The sequence below is a fragment of the Lissotriton helveticus genome, chromosome 11 (genome assembly GCF_964261635.1).
Source record: "Lissotriton helveticus chromosome 11, aLisHel1.1, whole genome shotgun sequence".
Taxonomy (NCBI): Eukaryota; Metazoa; Chordata; class Amphibia; order Caudata; family Salamandridae; genus Lissotriton; species Lissotriton helveticus.
Genome location: NC_136072.1, coordinates 1,170,034,934 through 1,170,061,148, shown reverse-complemented (window position 1 = coordinate 1,170,061,148; position 26,215 = coordinate 1,170,034,934). Strand labels below are relative to the sequence as shown.

At 48.2% G+C, this 26,215-nt stretch overlaps 1 protein-coding gene across 1 annotated transcript in view; it reads left to right on the top strand.

Annotated features, from left to right (window-relative positions):
• Positions 1-26,215, top strand: part of LOC144791610 (matrix metalloproteinase-17-like) — a 218,229-nt gene that overhangs the window by 167,326 nt on the left and 24,688 nt on the right. The window contains exons 4-5 of the mRNA XM_078666338.1: positions 11,790-12,073; positions 19,781-19,957. Coding sequence (XP_078522464.1) covers positions 11,790-12,073; positions 19,781-19,957 — 461 coding nt within the window. The remainder of the gene's footprint in view (positions 1-11,789; positions 12,074-19,780; positions 19,958-26,215) is intronic.

The following is a 26,215-nucleotide window of genomic DNA, read 5'->3' as shown; positions in this document are numbered from 1 at the left end:
GAGAGCGACACAGACCACAGGGGTTGGTGACTTGTAGGGGGGAAGCACACAAGGGAGAGAGCGACACAGACCGCAGGGGTTGGTGACTTGTAGGGGGAAGCACACAAGGGGAGAGAGCGACACAGACCGCAGGGGTTGGTGTCTTGTAGGGGGAATCACACAAGGGAGAGAGCGACACAGACCGCAGGGGTTGGTGGCTTGTAGGGGGAAGCACACAAGGAAGAGCGACACCCACCGCAGGAGGGGTGGCTTGTAGGGGGGAAGCACACAAGGGAAAGAGCGACACAGACCACAGGGGTTGGTGTCTTGTAGGGGGAAGCACACAAGGAAGAGCGACACAGACCACAGGGGTTGGTGTCTTGTAGGGGGAAGCACACAAGGAAGAGCGACACAGACCACAGGGGTTGGTGACTTGAAGGGGGAAGCACACAAGGGAGACAGCAACACAGACCGCAGGGGTTGGTGACTTGTAGGGGGAAGGACACAAGGGGAGAGAGCGACACAGACTGCAGGCGTTGATGGCTTGAAGGGGGAAGCACACAAGGGAGAGAGCGACATAGATTGCAGGCGTTGGTGTCTTGTAGGGGGAAGCACACAAGGGAGAGAGCGACACAGACCGCAGGGGTTGGTGGCTTGTATGAGAGAAGCACACAAGGGAGAGAGCGACACGGACTGCAGGCGTTGGTGTCTTGTAGGGGGAAGCACACAAGGGAGAGAGCGACACAGACCGCAGGGGTTGGTGTCTTGTAGGGGGGAGCACAAAAGGGAGAGAGCGACACAGACCGCAGGGGTTGGTGGCTTGAAGGAGAGAAGCACACAAGGGAGAGAGCGACACAGACCGCAGGGGTTGGTGTCTTGTAGGGGGAAGCACACAAGGGAGAGAGCGACACAGACCGCAGGGGTTGGTGACTTGTAGGGGCGAAGCACACAAAGGAGAGAGCGACACAGACCGCAGGGGTTTGTGTCTCGTAGGGGGAAGTACACAAGGGAGAGAGCGACACAGACCGCAGGGGTTGGTGTCTTGTAGGGGGGTAGCACACAAGGGAGAGAGCGACACAGACCGCAGGGGTTGGTGTCTTGTAGGGGGAAGCACACAAGGAAGAGAGCGATACAGACCGCAGGGGTTGGTGTCTTGTAGGGAGAAGCACACAAGGGAGAGAGCGACACAGACCGCAGGGGTTGGTGTCTTGTAGGGGGAAGCACACAAGGAAGAGAGCGATCCAGACCGCAGGGGTTGGTGTCTTGTAGGGGGGTTGCACACAAGGGAGAGAGCAACACAGACCGCAGGGGTTGGTGTCTTGTAGGGGGAAGCACACAAGGGAGAGAGCGACACAGACCGCAGGGGTTGGTGACTTGTAGGGGCGAAGCACATAAAGGAGAGAGCGACACAGACCGCAGGGGTTTGTGTCTCGTAGGGGGAAGCACACAAGGGAGAGAGCGATACAGACCGCAGGGGTTGGTGTCTTGTAGGGGGGTAGCACACAAGGGAGAGAGCGACACAGACCGCAGGGGTTGGTGGCTTGAAGGAGAGAAGCACACAAGGGAGAGAGCGACACAGACCGCAGGGGTTGGTGTCTTGTAGGGGGAAGCACACAAGGGAGAGAGCGACACAGACCGCAGGGGTTGGTGACTTGTAGGGGGGAGCACACAAGGGAGAGAGCGACACAGACCGCAGAGGTTGGTGACTTGTAGGGGCGAAGCACTCAAAGGAGAGAGCGACACAGACCGCAGGGGTTGGTGGCTTGTAGGAGAGAAGCACACAAGGGAGAGAGCGACACGGACTGCAGGCGTTGGTGTCTTGTAGGGGGAAGCACACAAGGGAGAGAGCGACACAGACCGCAGGGGTTGGTGTCTTGTAGGGGGGAGCACAAAAGGGAGAGAGCGACACAGACCGCAGGGGTTGGTGGCTTGAAGGAGAGAAGCACACAAGGGAGAGAGCGACACAGACCGCAGGGGTTGGTGTCTTGTAGGGGGAAGCACACAAGGGAGAGAGCGACACAGACCGCAGGGGTTGGTGACTTGTAGGGGCGAAGCACACAAAGGAGAGAGCGACACAGACCGCAGGGGTTTTTGTCTCGTAGGGGGAAGCACACAAGGGAGAGAGCGACACAGACCGCAGGGGTTGGTGGCTTGTAGGGGGAAGCACACAAGGAAGAGCGACACCCACCGCAGGAGGGGTGGCTTGTAGGGGGGAAGCACACAAGGGAGAGAGCGACACAGACCACAGGGGTTGGTGTCTTGTAGGGGGAAGCACACAAGGAAGAGCGACACAGACCACAGGGGTTGGTGACTTGAAGGGGGGAAGCACACAAAGGAGAGAGCAACACTGACCGCAGGGGTTGGTGACTTGTAGTGGGAAGCACACAAGGTAGAGAGCAACACAGACGGCAGGGGTTGGTGACTTTAAGGGGGAAGCGCACAAGGTAGAGAGCAACACAGACGGCAGGGGTTGGTGACTTGTAGGGGGAAGCACACAAGGGAGAGAGCGACACAGACCGCAGGGGTTGGCGCCTTGTAGGGGGAAGCACACAAGGGGAGAGAGCGACACAGACTGCAGGGGTTGGTGATTCGTAGATAGAAGCACACAAGGGAGAGAGCAACACAGACCGCAGGGGTTGGTGCCTTGTAGGGGGGAAGCACACAAGGGAGAGAGCGACACAGACCGCAGGGGTTGGCTACTTGTAGGGGGGAAGCACACAAGGGAGGGAGCGACACAGACCGCAGGGGTTGGTGTCTTGTAGGGGGGAAGCACACAAGGGAGAGAGCGACACAGACCACAGGGGTTGGTGACTTGTAGGGGGGAAGCACACAAGGGAGAGAGCGACACAGACCGCAGGGGTTGGTGACTTGTAGGGGGAAGCACACAAGGGGAGAGAGCGACACAGACCGCAGGGGTTGGTGTCTTGTAGGGGGAATCACACAAGGGAGAGAGCGACACAGACCGCAGGGGTTGGTGGCTTGTAGGGGGAAGCACACAAGGAAGAGCGACACCCACCGCAGGAGGGGTGGCTTGTAGGGGGGAAGCACACAAGGGAGAGAGCGACACAGACCACAGGGGTTGGTGTCTTGTAGGGGGAAGCACACAAGGAAGAGCGACACATACCACAGGGGTTGGTGACTTGAAGGGGGGAAGCACACAAAGGAGAGAGCAACACAGACCGCAGGGGTTGGTGACTTGTAGGGGGAAGCACACAAGGGGAGAGAGCGACACAGACTGCAGGCGTTGATGGCTTGAAGGGGGAAGCACACAAGGGAGAGAGCGACATAGACTGCAGGCGTTGGTGTCTTGTAGGGGGAAGCACACAAGGGAGAGAGCGACACAGACCGCAGGGGTTGGTGGCTTGTAGGAGAGAAGCACACAAGGGAGAGAGCGACACGGACTGCAGGCGTTGGTGTCTTGTAGGGGGAAGCACACAAGGGAGAGAGCGACACAGACCGCAGGGGTTGGTGTCTTGTAGGGGGAAGCACACAAGGGAGAGATCGACACAGACTGCAGGCGTTGGTGTCTTGTAGGGGGAAGCACACAAGGGAGAGAGAGACACAGACCACAGGGATTGGTGTCTTGTAGGGGGGAAGCACACAAGGGAGAGAGCGACACAGACCGAGGGGTTGGTGACTTGTAGGGGGAAGCACACAAGGGAGAGAGCGACACAGACCACAGGGGTTGGTGACTTGTAGGGGGAAGCACACAAGGGAGAGAGCGACACAGACCGCAGGGGTTGGCGCCTTGTAGGGGGAAGCACACAAGGGGAGAGAGCGACACAGACTGCAGGGGTTGGTGATTCGTAGGTGGAAGCACACAAGGGAGAGAGCGACACAGACCGCAGGGGTTGGTGCCTTGTAGGGGGGAAGCACACAAGGGAGAGAGCGACACAGACCGCAGGGGTTGGCGACTTGTAGGGGGGAAAGCACACAAGGGAGGGAGCGACACAGACTGCAGGGGTTGGTGTCTTGTAGGGGGAAAGCACACAAGGGAGAGAGCGACACAGACCACAGGGGTTGGTGTCTTGTAGGGGGAAAGCACACAAGGGAGAGAGCGACACAGACCACAGGGGTTGGTGACTTGTAGGGGGGAAGCACACAAGGGAGAGAGCGACACAGACCGCAGGGGTTGGTGACTTGTAGGGGGAAGCACACAAGGGGAGAGAGCGACACAGACCGCAGGGGTTGGTGGCTTGTAGGGGGAAGCACACAAGGAAGAGCGACACCCACCGCAGGAGGGGTGGCTAGTAGGGGGGAAGCACACAAGGGAGAGAGCGACACAGACCACAGGGGTTGGTGTCTTGTAGGGGGAAGCACACAAGGAAGAGCGACACAGACCACAGGGGTTGGTGTCTTGTAGGGGGAAGCACACAAGGAAGAGCGACACAGACCACAGGGGTTGGTGACTTGAAGGGGGAAGCACACAAGGGAGACAGCAACACAGACCGCAGGGGTTGGTGACTTGTAGGGGGAAGCACACAAGGGGAGAGAGCGACACAGACTGCAGGCGTTGATGGCTTGAAGGGGGAAGCACACAAGGGAGAGAGCGACATAGATTGCAGGCGTTGGTGTCTTGTAGGGGGAAGCACACAAGGGAGAGAGCGACACAGACCGCAGGGGTTGGTGGCTTGTATGAGAGAAGCACACAAGGGAGAGAGCAACACGGACTGCAGGCGTTGGTGTCTTGTAGGGGGAAGCACACAAGGGAGAGAGCGACACAGACCGCAGGGGTTGGTGTCTTGTAGGGGGGAGCACAAAAGGGAGAGAGCGACACAGACCGCAGGGGTTGGTGGCTTGAAGGAGAGAAGCACACAAGGGAGAGAGCGACACAGACCGCAGGGGTTGGTGTCTTGTAGGGGGAAGCACACAAGGGAGAGAGCGACACAGACCGCAGGGGTTGGTGACTTGTAGGGGCGAAGCACACAAAGGAGAGAGCGACACAGACCGCAGGGGTTTGTGTCTCGTAGGGGGAAGTACACAAGGGAGAGAGCGACACAGACCGCAGGGGTTGGTGTCTTGTAGGGGGGTAGCACACAAGGGAGAGAGCGACACAGACCGCAGGGGTTGGTGTCTTGTAGGGGGAAGCACACAAGGAAGAGAGCGATACAGACCGCAGGGGTTGGTGTCTTGTAGGAAGAAGCACACAAGGGAGAGAGCGACACAGACCGCAGGGGTTGGTGTCTTGTAGGGGGAAGCACACAAGGAAGAGAGCGATCCAGACCGCAGGGGTTGGTGTCTTGTAGGGGGGTAGCACACAAGGGAGAGAGCAACACAGACCGCAGGGGTTGGTGTCTTGTAGGGGGAAGCACACAAGGGAGAGAGCGACACAGACCGCAGGGGTTGGTGACTTGTAGGGGCGAAGCACATAAAGGAGAGAGCGACACAGACCGCAGGGGTTTGTGTCTCGTAGGGGGAAGCACACAAGGGAGAGAGCGATACAGACCGCAGTGGTTGGTGTCTTGTAGGGGGTAGCACACAAGGGAGAGAGCGACACAGACCGCAGGGGTTGGTGGCTTGAAGGAGAGAAGCACACAAGGGAGAGAGCGACACAGACCGCAGGGGTTGGTGTCTTGTAGGGGGAAGCACACAAGGGAGAGAGCGACACAGACCGCAGGGGTTGGTGACTTGTAGGGGGCAGCACACAAGGGAGAGAGCGACACAGACCGCAGAGGTTGGTGACTTGTAGGGGCGAAGCACTCAAAGGAGAGAGCGACACAGACCGCAGGGGTTGGTGGCTTGTAGGAGAGAAGCACACAAGGGAGAGAGCAACACGGACTGCAGGCGTTGGTGTCTTGTAGGGAGAAGCACACAAGGGAGAGAGCGACACAGACCGCAGGGGTTGGTGTCTTGTAGGGGGAAGCACACAAGGGCGAGAGCGACACTGACCGCAGGGGTTGGTGACTTGTAGGGGCGAAGCACACAAAGGAGAGAGCGACACAGACCGCAGGGGTTTGTGTCTCGTAGGGGGAAGTACACAAGGGAGAGAGCGACACAGACCGCAGGGGTTGGTGTCTTGTAGGGGGGTAGCACACAAGGGAGAGAGCGACACAGACCGCAGGGGTTGGTGTCTTGTAGGGGGAAGCACACAAGGAAGAGAGCGATACGGACCGCAGGGGTTGGTGTCTTGTAGGGAGAAGCACACAAGGGAGAGAGCGACACAGACCGCAGGGGTTGGTGTCTTGTAGGGGGAAGCACACAAGGAAGAGAGCGATCCAGACCGCAGGGGTTGGTGTCTTGTAGGGGGGTAGCACACAAGGGAGAGAGCAACACAGACCGCAGGGGTTGGTGTCTTGTAGGGGGAAGCACACAAGGGAGAGAGCGACACAGACCGCAGGGGTTGGTGACTTGTAGGGGCGAAGCACATAAAGGAGAGAGCGACACAGACCGCAGGGGTTTGTGTCTCGTAGGGGGAAGCACACAAGGGAGAGAGCGATACAGACCGCAGGGGTTGGTGTCTTGTAGGGGGGTAGCACACAAGGGAGAGAGCGACACAGACCGCAGGGGTTGGTGGCTTGAAGGAGAGAAGCACACAAGGGAGAGAGCGACACAGACCGCAGGGGTTGGTGTCTTGTAGGGGGAAGCACACAAGGGAGAGAGCGACACAGACCGCAGGGGTTGGTGACTTGTAGGGGGGAGCACACAAGGGAGAGAGCGACACAGACCGCAGAGGTTGGTGACTTGTAGGGGCGAAGCACTCAAAGGAGAGAGCGACACAGACCGCAGGGGTTGGTGGCTTGTAGGAGAGAAGCACACAAGGGAGAGAGCGACACGGACTGCAGGCGTTGGTGTCTTGTAGGGGGAAGCACACAAGGGAGAGAGCGACACAGACCGCAGGGGTTGGTGTCTTGTAGGGGGGAGCACAAAAGGGAGAGAGCGACACAGACCGCAGGGGTTGGTGGCTTGAAGGAGAGAAGCACACAAGGGAGAGAGCGACACAGACCGCAGGGGTTGGTGTCTTGTAGGGGGAAGCACACAAGGGAGAGAGCGACACAGACCGCAGGGGTTGGTGACTTGTAGGGGCGAAGCACACAAAGGAGAGAGCGACACAGACCGCAGGGGTTTGTGTCTTGTAGGGGGAAGCACACAAGGGAGAGAGCGACACAGACCGCAGGGGTTGGTGTCTTGTAGGGGGGTAGCACACAAGGGAGAGAGCGACACAGACCGCAGGGGTTGGTGTCTTGTAGGGGGAAGCACACAAGGAAGAGAGCGATACAGACCGCAGGGGTTGGTGTCTTGTAGGGAGAAACACACAAGGGAGAGAGCGACACAGACCGCAGGGGTTGGTGTCTTGTAGGGGGAAGCACACAAGGAAGAGAGCGATCCAGACCGCAGGGGTTGGTGTCTTGTAGGGGGGTAGCACACAAGGGAGAGAGCGACACAGACCGCAGGGGTTGGTGTCTTGTAGGGGGAAGCACACAAGGGAGAGAGCGACACAGACCGCAGGGGTTGGTGACTTGTAGGGGCGAAGCACATAAAGGAGAGAGCGACACAGACCGCAGGGGTTTGTGTCTCGTAGGGGGAAGCACACAAGGGAGAGAGCGATACAGACCGCAGGGGTTGGTGTCTTGTAGGGGGGTAGCACACAAGGGAGAGAGCGACACAGACCGCAGGGGTTGGTGGCTTGAAGGAGAGAAGCACACAAGGGAGAGAGCGACACAGACCGCAGGGGTTGGTGTCTTGTAGGGGGAAGCACACAAGGGAGAGAGCGACACAGACCGCAGGGGTTGGTGACTTGTAGGGGGGAGCACACAAGGGAGAGAGCGACACAGACCGCAGGGGTTGGTGACTTGTAGGGGCGAAGCACTCAAAGGAGAGAGCGACACAGACCGCAGGGGTTTCTGTCTCGTAGGGGGAAGCACACAAGGGAGAGAGTGACACAGACCACAGGGGTTGGTGGCTTGAAGGGGGGAAGCACACAAGGGAGAGAGCGATACAAACCGCAGGGGTTGGTGTCTTGTAGGGGGAAGCACACAAGGGAGAGAGCGACACAGACCGCAGGGGTTGGTGACTTGTAGGGGGGAGCACACAAGGGAGAGAGCGACACAGACCGCAGGGGTTGGTGACTTGTAGGGGCGAAGCACTCAAAGGAGAGAGCGACACAGACCGCAGGGGTTTCTGTCTCGTAGGGGGAAGCACACTAGGGAGAGAGTGACACAGACCACAGGGGTTGGTGGCTTGAATGGGGGAAGCACACAAGGGAGAGAGCGATACAGACCGCAGGGGTTGGTGTCTTGTAGGGGGAAGCACACATGGGAGAGAGCGACACAGACCACAGGGGTTGGTGGCTTGAAGGAGAGAAGCACACAAGGGAGAGAGCGACACAGACCGCAGAGGTTGGTGTCTTGTAGGGGGAAGCACACAAGGGAGAGAGCGACACAGACCGCAGGGGTTGGTGGCTTGAAGGAGAGAAGCACACAAGGGAGAGAGCGACACAGACCGCAGGGGTTGGTGTCTTGTAGGGGGAAGCACAAAAGGGAGAGAGCGACACAGACCGCAGGGGTTGGTGACTTGTAGGGGGGAGCACACAAGGGAGAGAGCGACACAGACCGCAGGGGTTGGTGACTTGTAGGGGCGAAGCACTCAAAGGAGAGAGCGACACAGACCGCAGGGGTTGGTGGCTTGAAGGAGAGAAGCACACAAGGGAGAGAGCGATACAGACCGCAGGGGTTTCTGTCTCGTAGGGGGAAGCACACAAGGGAGAGAGCGACACAGACCACAGGGGTTGGTGGCTTGTAGGGGGGTAGCACACAAGGGAGAGAGCGACACAGACCACAGGGGTTGGTGGCTTGTAGGGGGAAGCACACATGGGAGAGAGCGACACAGACCACAGGGGTTGGTGTCTTGTAGGGGGAAGCACACAAGGGGAGAGAGCGACACAGACCGCAGGGGTTGGTGGCTTGTAGGGGGGAGCACACAAGGGAGAGAGCGACACAGACCGCAGGGGTTACATGAATTTATAAAATGAATGGTTGAGGATTATAAGGCAAAATGTGTACATGTGTCCCATGTCATGGTGAAGTCCAAGTGAAAGAAAGGCCGGGTGGGGGTAGGGGGGTTAGAGATGCGTGTGGGAAGGGGCAGGGGGTGCGGGGGTACAGCGTCATAGGCACCTCATAATTTAAAATCTCGACACATAACAGGTGCAACAAAATTACATTTTTCTCTGCTAAATTCAGACAACGTATTCCTGCAACTAAAGGAATATTTGTATGGTTCGGACAGTGTCAGGCTCATGTGAGATTCGAGATTGTAAGGAAATAAAGAAATCATAATAAAGAAACATACTAAATGACGAACCCAAAACGACGAGCCCCAAAAGGGTAACTTCGTTTTAGGGGAAAATGAAGAAAAAAAACAATATTGAGATTAAATGCATTGTCTTTATATTCTTCAAAGCAGTAAAACTAATCAAAAGGGGAAAACGTTGAAGCTGGGGTTAGAGTGAAGAGGAGAGGAAAAGTTGAGGCGCTGAGCTAATCGAACGCTGAATGAATGTTTTGGGAGGAGTCAGTCACGTGACGGGCTCACCCTTGAAAGCCGAAGGGGTTTCCCTCCGTGTCGGTGACGTCTTTCCGACAGAGTGCTGGCACGAGTTGTCCAGGCTGAGGCTTTCTGCTGCAGACCCATAGAGAGATGGCACGAGAATGCCTCAGGCTGTCAGGGTTCGTGCTCCTCTCAGGGCTGTGGGCCACGGTGCAACTGCACCTGCCGCACCAATGGTAGCCTTGCCCCTAAGGACTGAAAGACAAGTCTCTTTCTTATACGGGATGACTGCTCTCTCTCTCTTCTGCTGTGCCAACCGATATGTGCCTCCTCTGCCCATCGATACTGAAATCTATATCTATACTAATGTAATAAAGAGAGAGCCCAAACCTTTGAGGCGGGTAATCTCAGGAACCACAGCACCAATCACAACACCCAATAACCGTTGGAAAGGGCAGTTGCAGCAGAAGGACATAGGCTATGCAGATGCCCACCATATACATTTAAAAGGTAAAAGAACCGTGCCAGCAAAGTAGTCCCTTGTGGGCGTGTCTGCATTGTGCTGTGGGCGTGTGCTGGGGGTGTGACAAATGCTGGGGGCGTGTGGTACGTTCCGCCCTTCATGCCATGTCTCATTTTGTATGCTAATCCCACCCTGCTCCTTTTAAATACCCCTGCACCCCATAATCATAACCCACCCTTACTCCTTAAAATACCGCAACACCCTTAAACACTAACCCATCTTAACCCTATAAATATACCCTGTACCCCAAAACCCAAACCTATCCCTAAACCCTAAAAATACCCATGTACCCCAAAACCCAAACCTAGCCCTGGACCCTATAAATACCCCTGTACCTCAAAACCCAAACCTACCCCATAACCCTAAAAATACCCCTGTACCCCAAAACCCAAACCTAGCCCTGAACCCTAAAAATACCACTGTACCCAAAAACCACCCCTGAACCCTAAAATACCCCTGTACCCCAAAACCCAAACCTACCCCTGAACCCTAAAATACCCCTGTACCCCAAAACCCCAAACTAGCCCTGAACCCTAAAAATATCCCTGTACCGCAAAACCCAAACCTAGCTCTGAACCCTTAAAATACCCCTGTACCCCAAAACCCAAACCTACCCCTGAACCCTAAAAATACCCCTATATCCCAAAACCCAAACCTAGCCCTGAACCCTAAAATACCCCTGTACCCCAAAAGCCATTCCTATCGCTAAACCCTAAAACTACCCTTGTACCCCATAACCCAAAACTATATCTGAACCCTTAAAATACCCAAACACCCCAAAACATATACCTCAGTACCCCAAAACATATACCCCTATACCCATACTTACCTTATCCAAACATTAAAAAAAAAACATGCTTTTACCATTCATGCTTTTACAACGAATTTCGTTGTAAATGTATGCGTGGTAAAAGCATATCAAATGTAATGCCATGCTTTATAATGGCATTGCGGAGTCATGGTACTTTCGTAATGAAAGTATGCGGAGTGATGGTATGCAGAAAGAAAGTTGCGGAATAATGGGTGTTTACCCTCCCCCGGTAAGTACATTGGTGGCACGGCGGCCCACATCTCCAGCAACATACTCATATTTTTTCCCGACCCATTTGAAAAATGCACAGATCTCTCTCATTGATGGCCAGCACCGACATACACTTTTAGACACACCTCCTGTCACAAGTTCTAGAATTGCGAGCTTTAGAGCTGGGGAGCTACGTTCGAATCTCGGCATCAGCTCAACATCCTGTGATGCCAGGCAAATCGCTTTGTCTCCCCTTGCCTACCACAAATAAATGTGTTCTTCTGTAATGTAAATTGTGCTCATGCCATGTTGTCGAGTTTGCGCTATATAATATTTCAAGGAAAAATAAAGTAGGGAAACTCGAGTTCACACACTACTGAACGCGCACTCTTAAGTGCATCAGCAGTGCACTGTGAATCGGAGTTTTTCACAGGCCTGTCACAGATAAGAAATGCTATCAAAACAAAATCCTACAAAACAATATACTACTGGCCGGCAGCAATTCATACCCGGACAACGTTGGGACGGGCTGCTAGTCTTGTGATAAAACACTGATCAGTAGATATTAACAAGCTCTTGACATGATATTACCAATATTCTGGTGTGTTATTCGACTTAGGTTTATTAGGTGTAATAGCCGTGTGACTGTAAAATGCTTTGAAAAGTACCTAATAATGTTGTGAGTATGGAACCTGTTTAATTAATTAATGGTGCAATGATAAAAAATGCTAATAACAGGATTAAAACCCTAAACCTTGCCGCTTGCTCTTGCTCCCGCAGAGTGCGTACATTCCCGCGCGAGTCACACCTGGGCCACGACACCGTCCGCGCCCTGATGTACTACGCGCTGAAGGTCTGGAGTGACATCACGCCGCTCAACTTCCACGAGGTGGCCGGAAACAACGCGGACATCCAGATCGACTTCTCGCGGGCCGAACACAACGACGGGTACCCCTTCGACGGGCCCGGGGGCACCGTGGCGCACGCATTCTTCCCCGGGGACCACCACTCGGCGGGGGACACCCACTTCGACGACGAAGAGTCCTGGACCTTCCGGTCATCAGGTACGTCCGGGTAAGAGTCACTGAGCTCCCAGCATCGCATCATTAACCAATTCATCCTTTTCTATCGCGCGCGAGTTGTCGAGAGTATGGGTACCTACAGGCCAGTGTGTTACTACAAGTGCACATTGCAAAGCCCCTGACTATACGTGCAAAGGCATTGGTGACCCTGGGCCCAATTCACAGAACTAACTTCAGGCAAAATCCTAAACTTACTACTTTTGGTATTCACAGAAGAACGGATTTTGTATTAAGTTTGTCTTAAAACAGACTTAAGACAGACTTAAGACAGACTTAAGACAGATTTAAGACAGACTTAAGATAAACTTAAGACAGACTTAAGACAGACTTAAGACAGACCTAAGATAGAATTAAGACAGACTTAAGACAGACTTAAGATAGAATTTTGTCTTAAGTTAGTCTTAAAACAAACTTAAGACAAAATCCTAACTTCTGTGAATACCAAAAGTAGTAAGTTTAGGATTTTATCTTAAGTTAGTTCTGTGAATCGGCCCCCCTGTAAGCCCCTGTGACCTCTGCAGTGCACCAGAGTTTTTGTGCAGGATGAGTCACAAAAGCAGTCCTGAGCGGCGTGTTCCTTTCTACGTGTGCTGCAGAATGAAAGAGGAAAAAACGAGGTGAAATGGAGATATTTCGCCTCAATTTGCTTCCCCTGGGGAGGGGTACGGTTTTGACACATTCCCGGGTGTACACATCCTTGTAATTCTGGGACTGCAGCAAAACCAGTGGGTGTTGTGTGTGAACCTCCACCACAACGCCCATGGAACGCCTCCCTGACACAGTGTTAGGCAACGCAGCGGTTTGCACTGCGTTGCCTCTCATCATATCTAGGAGGCCATAACAAAGCCACACAAAGTGGCTTTGCGTGGCCTTGTAGCTATGGGTCTGCACTTTGCACCATTTGAGCATCATTAAATGTGAGGCACCGTATTTGCAAGGGGGTTGTAAATAAGCAAGGCAGTGACAGAAACACAGATTCATCAATGCTTATGTCAGTTTATAGTGCACACATTCATCCTGCTTTTGACCAACCAAAAATTCAACAGTTGATGCTTGTATAGTAGTATCTTATGGATCAGACATTTGTCCAACCTAGTGCCAAAAATATGCAAATTTGAGTCAATCTTTGTGAGTTGAAACTGTCAATGTTTCAACCTTGTATAATCATTTCATGGGGCTTCAGCAGGGCACAACTGCTTCAATCGTGTGATGCCATCATTCTGATCAAAAATATTGCTAATAACACTCCAAGACTTCTTTTTGTTCCTTATACAGTAAACAATATGTTGTATAAAACAATATTTTATTGCACAGCAAATGATTTATTACAATAAATTTTACATGGCTTAGAAGCACATATTCCCTATCGCTAGTATTTTGGTGCATCAACAACACGCCTGGATCGGCTCATGTAAGTGCCTGCACTTACCACACCAGATATTGACGCCCCTTGCGCCCTTATAGGTTCAGTGACAGTGTCGTGCATCCCCTTCAGTCAGCGGAAGAGTTTTTGCTGCAAGTCCAGACTGGGGCCTCTTTCTTGTGATTGTCTAACTGGTAACCCACCGGTGTGCCTAATCTTGTCATTGGGGGTCTAACACCACCAACAGCTTTACCTTTGGAGCCTGAATCAGTACCGACTGGGAATGTAGTTTGGCCAATGCGCCATTCGGGAAACAACCTTTACAACGCAACCATTACATCGCACTACACTTACAACGCAGGCATAACTTCGCAACATCCTTTACAACGCATGACACTACAATGCAGGCTTTACAACGCATACCATTACAGCGCATGACACTACATCTCATGACACTACAATACAGGCATTCCAACGCATACCATTACAACGCATACCATTGGAGTTAGAATAGTAATTGTTAACCCCTACACTATCGAACACTTACCCTACTGTTGCTCTCACTCGAGTGGGAATAGTAATGTTTACCCCTACACTATCCAACACGTACCCTACTGTTGCCCCCCCTGGAGTTAGAATAGTAATTTTTACCCCTACACTATACAACACCTACCCTACTGTTGCACTCACTGGAGTGGGAATAGTAATTAATTTTTACCCCAACACTATCCAACACTTAACCTGCTGTTGCCCCCCCCCCCTGGAGTTAAAATAGTAATTTTTACCCCTACACTATCCAACACCTACCCTACTATTGCACCCCCTGGAGTTAGAATAGTATTTTATACCCCTATTCTATCCAATATTTACCTTAAAAGCAATGTAATGGTATGCGTTGTAAAGGTAGTATGCGATGTAATGGAATGTGTTGTAAAGGTAGTTTTTAAAAATGCGATGTAGTGTCATGCGGTGTAATAGAATGCGTTGTAGTGGATGTTGCGATGTAAAAACTGCGTTGTAAGTGAATGCGTTGTAAATGTATGCTTTGTAACGTCATACATTCCTCCATTTTGGCCTGCTTTGAACCCACACCCAAGAAGAGAAATGCCTTTTGAATTTGACCCAAATTATCGAGCCATCCTGCGCTCCCGCTCTCTCCTGGTTTCACACCCTTACACTGAGACACAATACAAATGAGGCAGACGGAGGCGATTAAAATCCCATTTTCTGCGACGCGCACGTCTCGCGTGCTGGATTGTGACTGTGCACGCAGGCAGCAATTATGGACCGATAATTCATTTCTTGGACCCTGTTCCAACCCTCATGATTCACGGTGGATCCAGCCGGTGCCGGCTCATCGATCACTCTCACTGAATATTTACTTCTCAAATTCACACCTCCCTTTTGCAATGACTTGCAAAGTTTGTCAACAGGAGATCGCAGTGGAGTTTCATTTGCTGCAGCTTCATATGCAGCTCTGAAGTCCGGTGATCTTCTGGGGGCCCCCTCTGCAGTGGTGTGTCCAAAATATGATATTTCTCTTTTTGAGATGGTCTCTGTCCGAGGCCATAAACTAGTATGTCTATTAGAAAGGTGTTCTCTGTCAAGTTCATATTGGGGTGTGTCTCTTTTTGAGTAGCCCAAAAGTTATGGACATTAAGTCAAGTCCCTCATAGATATTAGGCTCTCAGTTACAAAGAGATATATTTCTGAGCAAGATAATTGACTGTCTGTTATTGGCTGATTGTCTCTTTCTAAGATGCTCAACCATGGGATCAAAAGTGGTATGTCTATACTAGAGATGACCTCCTGTTAAAAGTACAATAGTGATGTATCTCCATATTCCATCCTCAAAGTGATAAGGTGGTACGTCTCTGTTTAAGATGCTTTCTGTTGAGGATATAACATGGTAGGACTCTTCATAATATATTCCATCCTCCATGTGATAATGTGTTAAATCTCTGTTTAAGATGCTTTCTATTGAGGATGTGATATGGTAGGACTCTTCATAAGATATTCCACCCTCCAAGTAATAATGTGATACGCCTCTGTTTAAGATGCTGTAGTGTGTTTATCTAGGTACCTATATTGATCCTCCTATTTCTGACCCTTGTCCGGTTATTAATTCACTAAATGGCCATACAACGGCACAGAAACCCATCTTCAGATTAAGTCATAGCGCATGCTGTCACTAAGCAAGCCCTATCCTCCAGCCACCTAGAAAGCACACCGAGTTCTCAAAACAAATCAAACCTCCAGCAGACCTCGGAAATCCCCCGCAGCTATTGTTTTGATTATGTTCGAGAACTCGTGAAAAGAATGTAAGAACGACCAGTCCTTATGACATTCTTTACTGACGTCTTATGTCCATCCTTACGTCAAACTCGGCACCTTTCAGGTATAAATATACCGAAGCTGCCCTAAGCACACACACGGTGGTGACGAGCTTGGAGCAGCGCTACTTGCCGGAGAGCCCAGCTGATGCAGGAAGCCCACGGAAGCTGCCCCTCCCTTTTGACGTGCTGAGATAGACGCTGCCTTTTCTCCTGCCGAGAAATCCAGCCTCCGGCGTTCCTGGCTTGCCCTCGCGGGTAACTGGGATACCGAGTCCTGAGACAGAGATACCAACCCTCCAGCCTTCTAAATCCCAGGTACTGAACTGACTAACCCCTTACAGAGAATTCTTGAGTCAGATTCTTGGCAAAGCAAACTTAACTTAAACTGCTACTTATTTACTCCCACCCACGTATTAGGCTTAGGTCAGGTACACCGGGGTAGGCGTAGTTAGAAGCACCAGTTGAGAACGATTAGTCAATGTATATATGTATGTATATCTTTTATCCATTTTAAGTATCATATGGCTAAGAAACCATATCCATGCTTTTACAGTATTATTTTATAATCCTGCTTTTACTGTATGCACTTTACTTAACTATAAGTATTGCAATAATAGCGATTCATTTCTCTTGTATGAGAAAAGAGACTGATCAATAAATAACACCTTTTTATTGAACACGCCCGTCTCTTCCTTTTCTCTACAATCTGGTGAAACTAAGTATGCACGTACTGACTGAGTAAAATGATTGTCTTTTGTTTTCACACGACTCTAGAGATACACTCTTGATTAGGGGGAGCAAAGTTGTCATGTTCTATGGTTGTCAGAAACTAAATCCCTTCTTGTCTATCCAGGGAGGTTAAACTCCTCCTTGCCTATTCGAGAAAGTTCCTAGTGAACTCTGAGCTAGCTGGCACACATAACTTTAAGTCTAATATCGTCAGTAGAAGACCTAGTTAACCACAGTCCTACGTCTATACTATTTGAAGATATTATTCCAATGCGCAGAGCCTATTGGGAAAATAGGAACTACACTACAATGCTTTCTGTTGGGGATATAACATGGTAGGACTCTTCATAAGATATTCCACCCTCCAAGTGATAAGGTGGTACGTCTCTGTTTAAGATGCTTTCTGTTGAGGATATAGTTGGGGCTCTTCATAAGATATTCCACCCTCCAAGTAATAATGTGATACGCCTCTGTTTAAGATGCTCTCTGTTGAGGACATAACATGGTAGGACTCTACTTAAGATATTCCATCCTCAATGTGATAATGTGTTAAGTCTCTGTTTAAGATGCTTTCTATTGAGGATGTGATATGGTAGGACTCTTCACAAGATATTCTATCCTCAATGTGATAATGTGGTATGCCTCTATTTAAGATGATCTCTGTTGAGGATATGACATGGTAGGGCTCTTCATAAGATATTCCACCCTCCAAGTGATAATGGGGTACGCCTCTGTTTAAGATGCTTTCTATTGAGGATGTGATATGGTAGGACTCTTCTTAAGATATTCCACCCTCCAAGTAATAATGTGATACGCCTCTGTTTAAGATGCTCTCTGTTGAGGATATGACATGGTGGGGCTCTTCATAAGATATTCCACCCTCCAAGTAATAATGTGGTACGCCTCTGTTTAAGATGCTCTCTGTTGAGGATATAACATGGTAGGACTCTTCATAATATATATCACCCTCAAAGTGATAATGTGATACGCCTGTTTAAGATGCTTTCTGTTGAGGATATGACATGGTGGGGCTCTTCATAAGATATTTCACCCTCAATGTGATAATGTGGTATGCCTCTGTTTAAGATGCTCTCTGTTGAGGATATACCATGGTAGGACTCTTCATAATATATTCCACCCTCCAAGTGATAATGTGGTACGTCTCTGTTTAAGATGCTTTCTGTTGAGGATATAACATGACAGGGCTCTTCATAGGATATTCCATCCTCCAAGTGATAATGTGGTACGTCTCTATTTAAGATGATCTCTGTTGAGGATATGACATGGTAGGACTCTTCATAAGATATTCCACCCTCCAAGTGATAATGTGGTACGTCTCTATTTAAGATGCTCTCTGTTGAGGATATAACATGGTAGGACTCTTCATAAGATATTCCATCCTCAATGTGATAATGCGGTACATCTCTATTTAAGATGATCTCTGTTGAGAATATGACATGGTAGGGCTCTTCATAAGATATTCCACCCTCCAAGTGATAATGGGGTACACCTCTGTTTAAGATGCTTTGTATTGAGGATGTGATATGGTAGGACTCTTCTTAAGATATTCCACCCTCCAAGTAATAATGTGATAAGCCTCTGTTTAAGATGCTCTCTGTTGAGGATATGACATGGTAGGACTCTTCATAAGATATATCACCCTCAAAGTGATAATGTGATACGCCACTGTTTAAGATGCTCTCTGTTGAGGATATGACATGGTAGGACTCTTCATAAGATATTTCACCCTCAATGTGATAATGTGGTACGTCTCTATTTAAGATGATCTCTCTTGAGGATATGACATGGTAGGACTCTTCATAAGATATTCCGCTCTCCAAGTAATAATGTGATACGCCTCTGTTTAAGATGCTTTCTGTTGGGGATATAACATGGTAGGACTCTTCTTAAGATATTCCATCCTCAATGTGATAATGTGTTAAATTTCTGTTTAAGATGCTTTCTATTGAGGATGTGATATGGTAGGACTCTTCATAAGATATTCCACCCTCCAAGTAATAATGTGATACACCTCTGTTTAAGATGCTCTCTCTTGAGGACATAACATGGTAGGACTCTACTTAAGATATTCCATCCTCAATTTGATAATTTGTTAAGTCTCTGTTTAAGATGCTTTCTATTGAGGATGTGATATGGTAGGACTCTTCACAAGATATTTTATCCTCAATGTGATAATGTGGTACGCCTCTATTTAAGATGATCTCTGTTGAGGATATGACATGGTAGGGCTCTTCATAAGATATTCCACCCTCCAAGTGATAATGGGGTACGCCTCTGTTTAAGATGCTTTCTATTGAGGATGTGATATGGTAGGACTCTTCTTAAGATATTCCACCCTCCAAGTAATAATGTGATACGCCTCTGTTTAAGATGCTCTCTGTTGAGGAAGTGACATGGTGGGGCTCTTCATAAGATATTCCACCCTCCAAGTAATAATGTGGTACGCCTCTGTTTAAGATGCTCTCTGTTGAGGATATAACATGGTAGGACTCTTCATAAGATATTCCATCCTCAATGTGATAATGTGGTACGCCTCTGTTTAAGATGCTCTCTGTTGAGGATATAACATGGTAGGACTCTTCATAAGATATATCACCCTCAAAGTGATAATGTGATACGCCTCTGTTTAAGATGCTCTCTGTTGAGGATATGACATGGTGGGGCTCTTCATAAGATATTTCACCCTCAATGTGATAATGTGGTACGCCTCTGTTTAAGATGCTCTCTGTTGAGGATATACCATGGTAGGACCCTTCATAAGATATTCAACCCTCCAAGTGATAATGTGGTACGTCTCTATTTAAGATGATCTCTGTTGAGGATATAACATTGCAGGACTCTTCATAAGATATTCCACCCTCCAAGTGATAATGTGGTACGTCTCTGTTTAAGATGCTCTCAGTTGAGGATATGACATTGCAGGGTTCTTCATAAGATATTCCACCTTCAAAGTGATAATGTGGTACGTCTCTATTTAAGATGCTCTCTGTTGAGGATATAACATGGTAAGACTCTTCATAAGATATATCACCCTCAAAGTGATAATGTGGTACGTCTCTGTTTAAGATGCTCTCTGTTGAGGATATAACATGGTAGGACTCTTCCTAAGATATTCCACCCTCCAAGTGATAATGTGGTTAGTCTCTGTTAAAGATGCTCTCTGTTGAGGATATAACATGGTAGGACTCTTCCTAAGATATTCCACCCTCCAAGTGATAATGTGGTACGTCTCTCTTTAAGATGCCCATGGGATGGACCTGTTCGCTGTGGCTGTTCACGAGTTCGGACACTCCATAGGACTTACGCACATCTCTGCCATCGAGTCCATCATGCGGCCTTACTACCAGGGTCCAGTGGGAGACCCCCTGAAATATGACCTTCCGTATGAAGACAAAGTCAGGATTTGGCAACTCTACGGTGAGTACGAGCTCCCTAAAATCATCATGTTGCATGGGTACAGGGAAAGCTTTCTGGGGTGCGTGTGCTGCCTTCTGTGAGGAAAGTTTGAAAACTGACTACAAACTAGTGTTACATGGCTTATAGATTAGGAGACCAAAGGATTCTGTATCAACTGGTTAGCCGATTCAGAAAAATAGGTCTGGGAGGAAAAATTATTAATGCAAATGAAGCAATCAAAAATGAGGCAACTAATTGATGTTTGCAAATTGAGTCTGAGAAAAAATTGTTTCTAAAATAGATATATCAAAAATGAAATATCACTTTAAGGCTGTACTTCACCAACATGGAAAGGCAGAAATTATGTAATAAAGAAATCAAACCACAATACAATACACTGGGCAATTATCGGACTAAATTACTGAGATTATGTGCTGCGAGTAACAATTGAATTTTTATGAATTTTGGGTGCTGGGCAAATTTTCATGAAATTTAAAATATATATATAAAACAATGTATTCTGCTTGTGAACTTTGAATGGTACAGACTTTATTGGATTATTTGGAATATGTTATGATCATTGTACTGATTATATGCTTTAACTGAACCAATTGTTTAACGTTTATAATAAAAAAAAGATTCAGGGCAGATCAAGAACACTTTTAAAGGTAGAGATTAATTTGGGGCTCCTCGAGACAAAATATAGAAAGGACATTAGGGGAGAAGGGGAAACAATATGTAGCATGGCACCCCATTTGAGTCAAAGTGATTGTTATTATACTTCACTACTCATCTACACCAATATTGTTATCAATATAAAATGATGCTGTTAGTTTATGTTCTGTAGTTTTTTTGTTTTTGTATCCGTAAGGCATCATTGAATGTAGTTGTATTAGTTGAATATAGATTAAATGAAGCAGGGCTACAAGAATGCATTACTTGTTAAAGGATTAACCACTAAAAATGTTAGAAAAGAGGATTCATTATGAAAGTCAGTTCCTCCCCCTCCTGAAGAGAGCACCCCTTGCCTATACATCACAACATCACTCCGCCAATAGCTTCAGACTTTGCTGTCTGAGTGTACATCACAATACTGACTGACACAATATCACACTGCAATAATATCGTGTCCAGAATTTGTGAGTACCACAATATTGTGAAAATAAGAATACAAAGATAGATGTACTATGTATATATATATATATATTCACTGAAAAAACCATAGGTTATAGACCATATATAGTTAGGAATTAGCATTTACAAAACCTTGAAAATTCACTGAAAAAACCATAGGTTATAGACCATATATAGTTAGGAATTAGCATTTACAAAACCTTGAAAATTCACTGCAAAAACCATAGGTTAGAGACCATATATAGTTAGCTGGACATTTTATTGACATAAAACCAATGAAATTCCATATATAGTTAGTTGCACTAACTATATATCGCGCACCCGCAATCCACTGCTGATGATGTCACATATTACATCATTCATGACATGGTCAGTGACATCACTGATGACATCACTGATGACATCTCAAATGACATCACTGATGACTACATCCAGTGACTGTATAATTCTGTAAAGTTAAAATATGTCTTACATATTGAAGAATGAGTGGATGTATAAGTGTCTGGATGAAGGATTTAGTAGGTGCATGACTGAATGTATGAGTGAGTGATTAAATGTGTCTCACTGAGTGCATGGGTTAGTGACTAAACTGTCTTAATTTGTGCATCATTATGTCTGTTGTTCTGTAAACTGCTGCATGTGTTGATCAGTAGCTATATGAGTAACTATATGGGTTATTGATTGATTGCCCAAGTATTTGTATGGGAGACTGAGTGTGTGTGTGGCTAGCTGGGAGGTGTGTGACTCTGTGCAGATCAATCTGTACTTGTATCAATGATTGTATAAGAAAGTAAGTATGTGTTAGTACATGTTTGAAAATGTAAGGTGCTCTATGTTTAACTGTATAGACAAGAAAATGGAAGTCTCATTGATTCTTTACAGGACTGACTAGGTGTGTAAGTAACTCCATGGATGAGTGGCAGACTGTGAGTGTCTGTATAGGTGTATGAGTGCATATGATAGTGTTGTAAAGATGAGTGATTGTATGTATGAATGATTGTATGGGTGAATGAGTGAAGGTGTGTGTAGACGTAGCAATCAGTGAGTGCGTATGTAGTAACTAGTATTGGTGTGTCAATGGTTTCAAAAATTATACTCTTTTTAACACTGGGTGAAACAGAGGTTATATTAAAATGTGAGGAGATGCATTGTATTGTCACATGAATGATATCATCAGTGATGTGGTCATTGATGTCAAATGAGATGTCATCAGTGATGTCATCAGTGATGTCATTTGAGATGTCATCAGTGATGTCACTGACCATGTCATGAATGATGTAATATGTGACATCATCAGCAGTGGATTGCGGGTGCGCGATATATAGTTAGTGCAACTAACTATATATGGAATTTCATTGGTTTTATGTCAATAAAATGTCCAGCTAACTATATATGGTCTCTAACCTATGGTTTTTGCAGTGAATTTTCAAGGTTTTGTAAATGCTAATTCCTAACTATATATGGTCTATAACCTATGGTTTTTTCAGTGAATTTTCAAGGTTTTGTAAATGCTAATTCCTAACTATATATGGTCTATAACCTATGGTTTTTTCAGTGAATTTCAATGGTTTTTTAATAGCAAATATCATAAGCTGTCGAATGTCAAGTACGTGGTAAGTAAAAACATTTTCGTGTTTATGCACACTGATCTGCTTTGAATGCTGCCCCCCACCCCTCATTTCTATTAGGAGTACTCTCTCTTTGCAGATAGTGAAGGGTAGTTAACGCAGCCCTTTGCCCCCTTTGTAATCCGTCGTGCCTGCTTCTCTCTCCATTTGATTGATTGTTCTCTTTCGTTCATTCTCTATTTACAAACAAGCACAGAGTCAAAATACTCTGTTTAGTCTTTGCAGATAGCGAAAAACCGTGTAAAAAAACAAAAGGAATCGAGCAAAATCAGTAGGCCACTAATGGGATCTCTTTTTGACCTCGCTAAAATAGAAACATTAGGAACAACCTGTTGAAAATAGCAATGCGTATGTACATAAGCGGCGTTCATTTGTGTTCACAGTACCCCTTGTTGATTGTTTGAATCGAGCATTGAATTGTTCGAAGTTGGTTCTCTTAAGGATCTTCTCTGCCTGCAAACGAGGAAGAATAGGAATATTCTCTCTCCCTTTGCAGATAGTGAAGGGTAGGTAACGCAAGCCTTTAACACGTCGTACCTATTTCATTCCTCATTGATTGATTGATTGTCCGAACATTGACTGTTTGGGAATTAGTTCTTTTTGGAGGTATTCCCTGTTTGCAAATAAACGTAGGAAAATCTTTGCAAGTAGTGAAAGGGTACGTAATGCGGACCTTTCTCCCCCGTTGTAATCTGTCATGCCTATCTACTCCCCACTGATTGATGCACCTGTTTCACCCGGACCATTTACTAGACATACGTCATCTGGCCCGACCAGAGAGCACCCCTAGTGAAAAGGACATATGCAATAATAACGAAGTGATCACTGTATCCTGTTAACAGAAACTTTAGCATGAAACAACCTGGAAAGAAAAGAATAGGAAATCGAAAATCAGTAGGCCACTGATGAACATGAACTTTTATTAAACAACGAACAAAGAAACGATAACTTAACGTAATGATAAAACCTATTAATGTCCTAGAAACAAGAAAACGTTAAAATATGCCAGTGGTGAGAGACCAGAAAAACAGTAAGAGAAACCAAATCACCCCTCGCTGTCCCACCGCCTGCCACGCCAAAAAAATCGATAGACTAGGGAAAATGCAAGTCAGTAGAACATCCGCCCCCACTCTGGAAACTTCCAAGGTGGGGCAGGGTTCCGGCTACGCCCAGCCGGGAGCAGCCCATATAAGGCAGGTCCTGCTGCCACGCCTCGGCCAGGAGATCCTAACGTAGGGTGTAGCCGGAGGAGAGGCCGAGACCAGCGGGACCCGGCCAGGGGATTGCCTTTACAACGCTGAACAGTTGCAGGGGGGTGGAATGTCTCCTCGACCCTCCCCTCTCTCTCCCAGTCCGGCCGCGGTGGCCCTTGAGAGTTGCAGGTAGTCCCGCCACATGCTCTTCCGGTCCGGCCACCAACGGTCGGGGGGCCGAGGCCGACGGGATCCGGCTGCAGCCGATAAACCAAGAAACCCGTTCATGGGGCCAGAGCCAGGGGCGTCCGGCCGACATCTACCGGAAGCCCGGCCCGAAGACGGACGGGACACTTCTTCTTTCTTGTATAATTGCTGCAACAACCCTTGGGGGGGATGTCTTGCACATGCCTCCGACCCCCCCCCCTCGTCCTCATCGCCTGGTCCGGCCATAACAAATCTCAAGCGAGACGCCGTGGGGTGCACTGGGAGGGAGAGACGGTGCGAACAGGCCTCTCCCGCCTCCCCAGTGGAGGCTTCCCAGCTGCACCCTCAGCGCTCCAGGCGCCCGGAAAAGAGTTCTTCCACTGTGGCCATGCTGCAACGTCTCGCCCGGCAGGGTGGAGCCCGTCCGCTCATTTGACCCCGCGATCGCCAGTAGCTACCGAACTCTCAAAATGGCGGTCGACCTGGCAAGAGCGGGCCCAGCATAAAGAAATGGCCCGGTCACTGGTTGACTCCACCACCGTAGTCCTCCACGACCTTGAAGATTCTAGAGGAGCCGCGGGAGTCTCCGACCCCCGATGGGGAATGACTGCCATGATCACCCGTGGAGTGACGAAACTGTATCCGCGGGACGTCGGCGCCAGCCTCACTTTGAATTACTAGAATCCTGCAGACCTCACTTCCGGTGAAAGCACAGTGTGACCCGGTAGGAAAAATTGTTGCACCCCCTCCCCTTTTTGACTGATAGTTCAAACCACCGATCCTTTCCTTTGCCCTTTTAACGGAACTTTGGACTGCCTCCCCCTCTTTTACATTTTCTAGAGAAAACAAAACATTAACCACTACATTAGCATAGCAGTTGACACCAGAACTGTTTTCAAATTGAAAACCAACAACATCTTCAACAGAATCCTTTTTGTTTCTGCTGTGACCCTGCTACAGCACAGGCATTGTCCCCAGCAGTAATTCTGCAATGCCGGTAAGAATAGCTGTGGTGCCTACTGGACTCACTCACCCCCGCGGCGCCCCACGCCGTTATTTGCTGGGCGGCAACTTGCTAGACATCACTTTCGTGCCATCTAGATTTCAGCGCGTTCTGCTGCCTTGGAACTATTCGCACAACAGACCGCTACTGACAAGAATATTTCATTATTGGTGCTGTCAATTTCAATAAATCTATTGGATAATTCAAAAGAAATTGCCACGGTCTCTTCGTTGTTTAAATGTTTTTACTGTTTTTGTTTTGTTGTATATATTTATATGTTATTAAAGTTTTATATTCCTACTACTTTGTTGGAGTGCTATATATTTTTAATGTGACACATAATTGTAAAAACTTTGATGTACAAAGAGTCATTCCTGGAATCTTCCGCTTCAGGCTCGGTCCCCTCCCCAATCACAATACAGGATAGTTTTCAGATAGTAGGAACACGTGTGGTGTGACGGATCTCATCGGGTGTGGGCCTTGATCTACTATAACTCCTTTGAAGAGGGGTGATTCTTTACAGCTGGGGCCATAAACTACATCTGCAGGGCTAGCTGATAGCCTGGACAATCGGACACAGAGGAAGAGGAGTGTCAGAGGGTGCAGTAGTGAATAGGGCGAAAGGGAGGTGTCGGGCGGGCACAGTGTGATTCTCAGGGAAGAGCAGCGCAGATGGGGGGAGGTTTATTGCCCATGCATAAGACAGAGAGCGGGGGTGACCAGTGCCTGGGGAAGATGCTTGCGAGGGTGAGGAGCCATGCTACGAATCAACAGCGTGCAGAGAGTGGGTCTGGTCAAGGCATCTAAAATGGCTGCCGTGCACGACAAAAGTGTGGCATTTCAAAAAAGGCAAGATGGCGCAGACAATGTTTTTCAACACTTCCTCATTTCCTTCGAATCGAACGTTAACAGACGTTGGGGCATATTACCAAAGTTAAGCGATATTTATCGCTAACGATGCTTACCAACGAATTTTTTACCGCTAAGCATCGTCAGAAATTATCGAAGATAAACCTTGCTATTATCAAGGTTTATCACAAATGCGATAATAAACAGCCGCAATGCATGAATATCGCTAAAAACTCAGCGATATTCATACATTACCGAGCTAATG